Source organism: Salvia miltiorrhiza, chromosome 2, assembly GCF_028751815.1.
Source record: "Salvia miltiorrhiza cultivar Shanhuang (shh) chromosome 2, IMPLAD_Smil_shh, whole genome shotgun sequence".
In the NCBI taxonomy this organism is placed as follows: Eukaryota; Viridiplantae; Streptophyta; class Magnoliopsida; order Lamiales; family Lamiaceae; genus Salvia; species Salvia miltiorrhiza.
In genome coordinates this window covers 27,617,671-27,627,484 of record NC_080388.1, presented here as the reverse complement: position 1 = coordinate 27,627,484, position 9,814 = coordinate 27,617,671, and the positions used below count along the sequence as shown (strand labels likewise).

The 9,814-nt window shown below is 36.4% G+C and overlaps 1 protein-coding gene and 1 long non-coding RNA gene across 5 annotated transcripts; both read left to right on the top strand.

Moving 5' to 3' along the window:
* Window positions 1-2,789: 2,789 nt before the first annotated feature.
* Window positions 2,790-6,489, top strand: LOC131007667 (G-type lectin S-receptor-like serine/threonine-protein kinase At4g27290). 4 transcript variants are annotated; one of them, XM_057934598.1, is made up of 8 exons: window positions 2,790-4,013; window positions 4,131-4,190; window positions 4,464-4,601; window positions 4,762-4,883; window positions 4,969-5,179; window positions 5,285-5,522; window positions 5,596-5,746; window positions 5,822-6,489. In XM_057934598.1, the coding sequence occupies exons 1-8, from the start codon at window positions 2,918-2,920 to the stop codon at window positions 6,128-6,130; spliced, it is 2,325 nt and encodes a 774-aa protein (XP_057790581.1). In that variant the 5' UTR covers window positions 2,790-2,917; the 3' UTR covers window positions 6,131-6,489. The 4 variants fall into 4 exon arrangements, with proteins under 4 accessions (XP_057790581.1, XP_057790577.1, XP_057790578.1 ...); XM_057934597.1 differs by having other exon boundaries at window positions 2,851-4,013; window positions 4,759-4,883; XM_057934594.1 differs by having other exon boundaries at window positions 2,790-4,190; window positions 4,759-4,883.
* A 586-nt stretch (window positions 6,490-7,075) lies between these two features.
* On the top strand, window positions 7,076-9,146 carry LOC131007733 (uncharacterized). The gene is made up of 3 exons (XR_009096239.1): window positions 7,076-7,231; window positions 8,152-8,218; window positions 8,568-9,146. It is a non-coding gene; the product is annotated as an uncharacterized LOC131007733 (long non-coding RNA).
* Window positions 9,147-9,814: the final 668 nt, after the last annotated feature.

Sequence of the window (9,814 nt, the reverse complement as noted above, 5' to 3'; positions counted from 1 at the left end):
CAAGGCTGTATCTTTGTCGGGTGCAATGACCATAGCCACAATCATCATGTTGATACATGCGGCCATAGTCATGTAAACCCGGCCGGGCCTAAAATTCCAGAATGCTGACACAATCCTTGTTGTGCGTTGATCATTACCAAGTCCCAAATGTGCCCGGCTATATCCGAAGGGTACGTAAATTTTATATAATCACGAGTATATAACCACCTTTATATTTTGAACTAGCTTATTCACCACAATAATTCATCTTTAAATAACTTGTTTCGTGCAAACCAAATGTGATTAATCGTGGCCGCTAGAGCAAGGAGCCTTCCTTTTTGTAGGTTTGTCGAGTCCGTTCTCTTACTCGTTAGGTGTTTTATAGAGCTTGGCAGTATCGTCATTTGGTGTTTTAATTTGAGCCATTCTCGTATAAAGCTCTAGACTTTTTTTGTTGCCGAGCACTTGAAGAACAGGTGCTCATGTGTCTCATTCTCTATGTTGCATAGGAAGCATATATATGCGGCTTGCGTTAATATGATCAAGCTTATCAATAGTTTTCAGCCTCCCTTGTAGTGTTATCCATAGTGTGATTAGGGCTGTAAATGAACAGAGCTACTCGCAAGCTATTCGAGATTCGGCTCGAAAAAAGCTTGTTCGGAGCTCGATTCGATAATAAACGAGCCGAGCTCGAGCCTAATTTCGAGCTCGAAATTTTTATCGAGCCGAGCTCGAGCCTGACAGTGCTCGGCTCGTTGAGCTCGCAAACATATTCGAATTCGATTGTTCGTGAACATGTTCGCGAGCTTGTTCACGAACTTTCAGTCGAGCCTTCAATCGAGCTTGTACACGAGCCTTAAACGAGTCGAACTCGAACTCATGTAACATATTAATTAAGAAGATTTTCTTAAATTTATAACAAATTCGAGCTTGAACACCATATATACAAACATCTAACGAGCCGAGCTCGAGCTCGAGCTCGAATTCGATATTATCGAGCATCACCCGAGCCGAACTCGAACCGAGCCCGAGCTTAGTAAGTGGATGACGAGCTGAGCTCGATCATCAAGATAAAAGCTCGAATCGAGCTCGAACACCCGAATATTTAAACGAGCCGAGCTCGAGCCTGCTAGTATTCGGCTCGTTTACAGCCCTAAGTGTGATTGAGTACTTACAGCAGAATGTAGCTTTTCTAGATGGCTTTGTGCCAAATTTGAGTTTCAACCTTGCTTTGAAGGAGTTCGTAAGCTTCGAATACAATGTTGTTGGGGGCTAACTTTCTAGTAATTCCTTAGCCTTCAACTCACAACCTTCACTTCTTTGAACAAATGGTTTATAGTTTTTATTTTAAAATAAGTTTGTAGTGTAACTATACATTTATATTAATTAAATACCCCCAATCATCTCACTAAACATGTTTTCATACTTTTGGACACATATTAAGAACTTGATGAAAGTAGATGAACCCATTATTAGGTAACAAAGTAAATTGACTCATTTGATTAGAGGATAATGTAGATAGACCCACTTGATTAGAGGATTAAAATAGATGGACCCACTTGATTATGACCCTAATTTATTTTTATTTGGAAAATGAATCATTATAAATTGGACAACCAAAAATGAATTTTGTGTTATGATTAGTGGGACTGAGAGATGTAATAACATATTTTTTAAAATTAAATATATAATAGTCATTCGTCCACGATATCGTTTCCACTTTTTTCATTTTGCTCCGCTCATAATATCATTTCCACTTTCATTTATAGTAATAAGGTCTACAAACTCCACTCACAACAATACTCATTACTTTAAACTACTACCCACCACTTTCTTAAAATTCGTATAAAGTGAAAACGATATCGTAAACGTAGGGTGCAGCATATTTTTATCTAAAATGATCATAAAATGTCCAGTAAATATATATAAAATATTTAATAAACATAACTAAAATAATCAAAATATTAATATAGATAAGATTTTATGATCATGTATGAACTTTTAATATATGTATTTATATTTATTTATTTAAAATATCTTTAAATTTTAATATTCGTCGTTACACGTGCGGGCGTACTAATGTACTAAATAAAAAGGGCAAAAAAGAAGAAGAAAATATAATAAATTAGGTGAACTTATAAACAGAAGAAAAATAATGAAGGTATTGGAAATTGGCCAGGCCCATCTGATTGATTTGATTCTACGTGTTCTAAACGGGATAGATAAGTTTTATTTTATTTTATTTATTTTTATAGAAAAAATCTAACTTACGTATATACCGTCGTTATTTTATGAAGTTTCGAAAGGTGCCAAGTGTCCACACCGTGCGCCATACGTGACGCATCTTCTATCTATATATAAAAGTAAACTAGAATCACTCTATTCTAATTTTCCTCAATTCTCATTCATTCTTATTTATTTACATATTTTTAATCAATTTTTACATTATAGTAAAATAAATCATATCCTACGTAGCATCGTATATAATCACTTCATTCTAATTTTCCTCAATTCTCATTCATTCTTATTTATCTATAAATTTATATATATTGTAGCAAAATAAATCTTATCCTACGTGGCATTGTATAATCACTTCATTCTAATTTTTCTCAATTCTAAATAATCGGATAAAACTACTCCCTCCGTTCACCAAAGATATGTCACTTTAGTTTGGGCACGAGTTTTAATAAAATGTGAGTGAAGTTGGTAGTGAAGTAAGGGTCCCATTTTAAATGTGAGTGGAATAGTGTGAACCCTACTACTAAAAATAGATGTAGCATATAATCAACTTAGTTTATTATTGACTCTTCTATTTAACTTATCGATTTAATTTTCTTTTCTTTTTTTTTTCTTTTCTTTTATTCACTGTTGTTCTACCATAAACGTTACGTCACCAGCAAAATTATTTTCGGAGCTGCACAGGTAATCAGATTTGAACATGGCGCTTTTCTTTTTCATTACAATCCTCTGCTCCCTGCTTCCCTCCATCCCCTTTCTGAGTTTAATAGTTGGAGCAGTTGACGAGTGCACTCTTTTTCCATATCAAACCCTTGTTGTGGGGCAAACTTTGATATCTCCTAACCAAGTTTTTGAAATGGGTTTTTTCTCGCCTGGAAAATCTTCGAATAGATTCATGGGAATATGGTACAAGAGCACACCAGAAGTAGTAGTCTGGGTTGCAAACAGAAACCATCCCATCACTGCCTCACAAGCACCAGTTTTCAAGATTTCCGGAAATGGAAGTCTTGTGATTAGCAGTGGCAAAAGCATTATATGGCTGGCGAATTCATCAGTGGTGGCATCAAATCCAGTTTTACAGCTCCTTGATTCGGGAAATTTAGTTCTTGCAGATAACACGAGCTACCTATGGCAGAGTTTCGATTACCCAACTGACACCATGTTACCAGGAATGAAGATGGTGGATGATGTTGATGCTGGTGTTGAGAGGTATCTTACATCATGGAGAAGTCCGGACGATCCATCTCCTGGTGAATATGTTCACAGGATCCAAAATCGGGGCTTGGCTGAGGTGGTGACTCTAAGAGGGGCAACCAAAAGATATCGAGTGGGACAGTGGAATGGGATGTATTTTTGTGGTGGCACACCCTTTCCCAATTCCGTTTACAAACCAGATTTGGTTTTCAAGCAAGAGAGGTTGATATCCATGGGAGAACCCTTCGAGAGTTCAATTCCAGTAAGAACTACTTTGGATGCATCTGGTACACTCCATCGCCATACCATGAATGTCAGACAAGGCAAGTGGAATCATGTCATCGCTTTTCCTCAAGATACGTGCGATGAATATGGTAGCTGTGGCCCTAACTGTATCTGCAGATCTGACAGGCCAATTAGATGCCACTGTTTTAAAGGATTTGCTCCCAAGTTCCAAAAGGACTGGGACCTTCAAGATTGGTCGGGTGGATGTACTAGGACTAAACTACTGAATTGTGATGGTGGAGACGGATTTCAAGAGATTAAAGGAGTGAAGTATCCTGATATGTTGAGATTTTGGCTAAACACAACAATGAGCCTTGGTGAGTGCAAAGCTGAGTGCTTTAAAAACTGTAATTGTACTGCATATGCTAATCCGTTCATCACTAATGGAGACACTGGCTGCTTGATGTGGTTCGGTGATCTCATTGATACCAAAGGACTTTCTGCAGCAGATAGTAAGCAGAACATGTATGTTCGTGTGCCAATTTCTGAACTAGGTAAGTCTTTCATAACTACCAATAGGTAAGTATACCTTTACATGCATATTGCGAATCACAACTGTTTGCGTTAAAGCATTTGAGTAAACAGAGAAGCTGCTTGAATCGATGACAGTTTGTAACAAATACAAGCTGTACTATTAAACCTCTCAATATGTATCCGATCTGCAAGAGTAAGAGGAAAGAAAGCTAGATGGCTTACTATGTCCTTATCTTGTATTTGTGTCCCGTTTACTCCTACTTACATACATTAACAAGTAATTTTGCCTGTAGATTTTAACATGAGTTTGGAAGAGAAGGAGAAGAAGAATGAATGGCCTATCAAGTTGATACTCATATCAATTGCTTCTGGTGTTCTCGTCTCAGCCTTTATTAATGCATGTGTTTTAATGACAGGACGAAAGAGGCCAGGTAACAATTGAACTTCTGTAACAATTCTAGGAAGTATGTATAGTTCATCAATCTCCAAACTCCAAAGCATCTATAGAGGACTGCTCTAAAAAGTATAGTTCATTAATATTCTAATCATAAACTCAACCTTTATTCTTTATTTCCTTCTGCTTTTTAGTAGTAGAAAGGAATGATGAGGACTTAGAATTACCTGTGATCAAAATGGCGACTATTGTGCAAGCCACAAATAATTTCTCAGCGGAAAACATGATTGGAGCCGGAGGTTTTGGTCGTGTTTACAAGGTAATTTACTAAGTGAGAGTGCTGAAGTTGGACAAAAAGAATACTACGGCTTCCTTAATTGTATACTAACACACATAATAAGCAGGGGAACATGCCATCGGGAGAAGAAATTGCAGTCAAAAGATTGTCGAGAACCTCACACCAGGGTCTCGAAGAGTTCAGAAATGAAGTTAGGGTGATTGCAAAACTTCAACATAGAAACCTTGTAAGACTTTTGGGCTGTTGCATTGAAGAAGAGGAAAGGATGCTAGTCTATGAATACCTGCAGAATAAAAGCCTTGACCTTTTTGTTTTTGGTACAATGATAAATCCTTCATCTTTTTAGTTTGCTTGTGAAATCCCATACTTGTTCATCCTGCCAAATCTAAAAAATATTCACATTTATGTTCAATCATTTGCAGATGACAGACGGAGAACACTTTTGACATGGCCTAAGCGCTATGATATTATGATGGGAATTGCAAGGGGACTGCTATATCTCCATCACGATTCCAGATTAAAGATTATTCATAGGGATCTCAAAACAAACAATATTTTACTAGATGGAAATTTAACTCCAAAAATTTCAGATTTCGGCTTAGCACGAATTTTTGAAGAGGATCAGCCTCTTGCTAGAACAAAAAGAGTAGTTGGGACATAGTAAGCTTATTTTATATCATTAAATAACTTCATTTTTTTCTATATTGGCCTGAAGATCAATAATTTTATGCAGTGGATATATGGCTCCAGAATATGCTATTGATGGGAACTTCTCAGTGAAATCTGACATCTTTAGTCTTGGAGTGGTTTTGCTGGAGATTATCAGTGGACAGAAGAACAGAGGATATGGAGACGCCGATCACTATCTTAACCTCTTGGGCCATGTAAAATAATACTTTGATGTCAATTTCATTTATTTGAATAATCTCAAAACACTGAGTTGGTTATTATTGCGGCAGGCATGGTTGCTATGGAAAGAAAACCAGATTCTGCAGTTGATGGATGAATGTTTGAATGATACATTTGTGGAGTCTCAAGTGAAGAGATGCATGCAAGTAGGGTTATTATGTGTTCAGAAATTTGCAGAAGATAGGCCAAACATGTCATCAGTGGTTTCAATGTTAGGAACTGATGGAGCAGTTTTGCCCGAACCAAAAGAACCTGCATTTTTTATGGAGAGAAGTTTCAGCCCAGTGAGCAGTAGTACATCCCAACGTATTGAATCGGAGAATGGAACTATCAGCATTACTGACTTGGAGGCCAGATGAGGAGAACCCCCAATTCGTGTGTGCAGTGTGTATGTTTGTTATTGTGTGTGGACGTATTATTTGCACCGTATTCCAAAGGTGCGTTTGATTCTTTAGAATGGACAATACTAGAAACTAGCGGTGACAGGGGGAGAGGCAGTGCCTCAGTGAGTAGAAAAGAAGTGTGTAAAGATTGGAATTGGAAGAGAGAGAAATGAAGATGATGGCATATGGGCTGATCTATCATCAACCAGGATGTCTAGCTTAGGGCAGAATGACGTCGCTCGTCAGCATCGCCACAACTGAAGACATGGATTGATCATTGCATAAATTTCTGAGGCAAGAATCAACCAGTTCCAATGACCTTTCTTCTGTGCAAACCATCCATGCCATGCCTATAATATTAGCTCATCAATTTTCAGAATTCATTGCTATAAAGATAATTCTTACTACATCATTCCAACATGTATTTTTTTTATTTAAGTTAATTATTTTTATTTCAACATGTAATCTTACATGTCCAATAAGGTTGTGGTCAGGTTTTTGAAGAGGCGCCATTTTTCTTAGTAGAAGTATTTTTGAAATTAAAGGATTACTATAGCTATAGGCATACGCGAGTAAGTTTATAGAAGTAGCTTTTAAATTTTTTCAATATTAATTAATTAATTACTATAAGTTGCGATTTGCAAATAATTGGACTTTAAATTTGAGTAAACAGTGAAATAATTGTTACAATTTGCAAATAATTTTCATTCTCAAGATTTTAAATTAATTTGAGCCATGAATAAATTATTTGAATATATTCAATATTTTGGGCCATGTACTTAAAGTATATTTGAACCATTCTTATTTAATACTTATTAGATATTTAATTACCAATTCACATTCTTTGATCAGTTTTCGTAGCATCCAAGCTATATTAATCAATATTAATCAAAAGTCTTGGATCACTATCCTCCACCGCCATAGTCTTCTATTTTTATCCTCAGCTATCAACGCCATGTTTTCATATATATCAAATTCATCACTTTCCTATACTGCCTGTATAATTTTCAAAACACAGATTTATCATTTATCAAGCAAGAATCATGTCTTCGTCTTTCACTGCGCATCTTCAAAATGGTAAAGAAACTCTATTGTTTCATAGTCTGATTTGATTTCAATAGAGAAAATATTTTCTTCTATTATTCCTTTATGCAGATAAGAAAACCCAAATACCCAACACTATGATTCACAAAATCAGATGCCCTGATAAATTGAACTTACTTAATCTAAAATAGAATAAAATCAAATTAGCAACCCAGAATGAAACTAGAAGAGGATTAGAGATGAAGGTTGGTGAAACAGCTGTTGTCGAATCGGAGAGGCGAAGGGAGGTGCAGCGGCGGCGTCGCTGCTGTCACGGCCGCGCTACTGCCGGCGCTGACCTGGCTGAGAAAGCGAGGGAAGAGAGAGAGAAGGCTGATGGGCGGTGCTAGATCTGGAAAAGGGTAGGGGGCGGCTGGGCTGTGCTGCTGTCGACGCGGGGGCGGCGATGGCGGTGCTGCTGCTAACCGGGCGAGCGATAGGGGAGAAGCGTGATTGTGGCGGTGGCTGGCGGAGGTTTCGCCGGAGGAGGGGGACGCACGGTGGCGCTGGGTGTGTGCGTGTGTGTGTGTGTCTGGTGTGGTGTTAATTGAGGAAGGAGAGGGTGATACGTATATTAAGAGAGAAATAAGAAATTGGGCCTTAGTTTTTATTTAATTGGACTTTAAATTCTGGGCTTAAGATAATTCTTTAATTTAACTTATGTAATTTACTAATAAACATATTTAGGCTTTGATTTGAGCTTCTAATTTTTATTAAACTGGAGCGTGAAGTAGGTTTTACAAATTGAACATATTTTTAATTAAATATTTAGTTGAATTTTCTTTTTGTAATCATCTATTTTTATTATTTGGACCAATAATTTTTGAGGCCATATAAAATAAATTTTCAGGTATTTCAAGTATTTTTAAGTTCAGTTAGACCCTTATGTTTATTATTTGAACTTATCTGACTAGGTGCGACACGATTAAGACATGAATCTTTACTGAATTATTCAAGTCAGTTATCAAGTTCAAATTTCAGGTGAGATTTATTTATGTACATGTTGTGGTTAATTGTTGTCCATTTTAATATTATGTGTTTGCCATATGTGAATTAAATTATATCGCTAGGGGCCCGCTCAATGGGTCCAGGACTTCACCGTCCTTGGTATGCCACAATGCGATTTCATGTTACAGTTAAGGTTGCAACCTATTCGCCAGGGGCCTGCCCAATGGGTCCAGGACATTAAAGTCCTTGGTATGTCACCGTGCGAATTTCAGTTATCAGTATTACAGTGCAGTGCGTATGTGTCGACCATTTTATTAACGTGGACAATGATTGCATGTTCCCACACTGAGTATATAATGTGTGCTCATCACATATTTAACAGTTTCAGGTAATTGACGTTTGAGACGCGTGGAGGGTCGAATGGGTACATCAAGTCATTTTGCAAGTAGTTAATTTTAATTGATTTCAAATTATGATTGAATTAATAGTTAAATATCTTCATGGCTCATTTATGTCATGATTTGGGACAATGTGTTGATTGTTGGCTTTAAATCAAAGTTAGTATTTGAGTATATTATTTAAAAGTTAGTATTTTTTTTAAAATCGTTTTAAAAAGTGTTTTAAAAATTTATTTAAAAGTGTTTTAAAGGTTTATATCGTTTCAAGGTTTACATTATTTAAATTATTTTTAGAATATATATGTACACATATATACATATAGACTTCCGCATTAAATATTTATTTAAAAATTTAGAATAGCATCTTAATTAGATTAGGGTGTTATAACATGGTATCAGAGCAGGTCTACTTTCCTGTAGACTCTGCAAACTAAAATTTCTTAATGATTTTAAAAAGTTATATGCGACAATGCCATTCGACCACTATGCGCTCCGACTTCAAGGTAAAGGTATTTCAAAAAAATTCAAGGGGATGAGTATAAATTGTTTATATTTCGAAATGATGTTGAAATTTGCTGCAATAATTGAAGTTATTATGAGAAAGTTCAAGTTCAGTATACAAGTTATTATGTTGAAGATTATTGCAGCCATGAATTTGTTTTAGAATATTTCAGTTCATGATATTGAATAACGAGTTTTGAAGGTTGGATTTTGAACTTAGTCCTCGAAATTAGAAATAACTTAGAATTTCCCTAGAAAAGCCTTGTTCTATATTCCCTCATTTAGGTAAGGACATGTGAGATAGAGACTGATAGTGTTCATGATTATAGAACCATCAGAAATACACGTGTACATTCTCACTATGTTGAGAATGCTAGTCCGAATCATGATGAAGAAACGGGATAAACTCATCAAATATATGGAGGAGATTTCAGAGTCAGTTTTGGACGCATTACGAGGATTTTTGAAACGACAGACCTGAGCTCAAGCTACGCGACATATAGTAACTCGAATTCCTAACACGACAGGTTACGCTGTCGAACGATTTTGAAATTACATTTCGCTGCGATGTGATGGACACAATAGGCCATTAGCGGTCAAGGAGTGACTAGAAGAACTTGAACGAGTTTACACTAGCATCAATTATACTGACGAACAGAAAGTATCGTGTGCTATTTTTCAACTTGCGGAGGATGCTCATCAATGACGATATCCAGGATGAAAGCAATGA

Coding starts and splice junctions, on each gene's coding strand:
- LOC131007667 (XM_057934594.1), top strand. CDS start 2,918: ATGGCGCTTTTCTTTTTCATTACAATCCTCTGCTCCCTGCTTCCCTCC. Junction 4,602..4,758: donor GACAGGACGAAAGAGGCCAG/GTAACAATTGAA, acceptor TCTGCTTTTTAG/TAGTAGAAAGGAATGATGAG. Junction 5,747..5,821: donor ATCTTAACCTCTTGGGCCAT/GTAAAATAATAC, acceptor TTATTGCGGCAG/GCATGGTTGCTATGGAAAGA.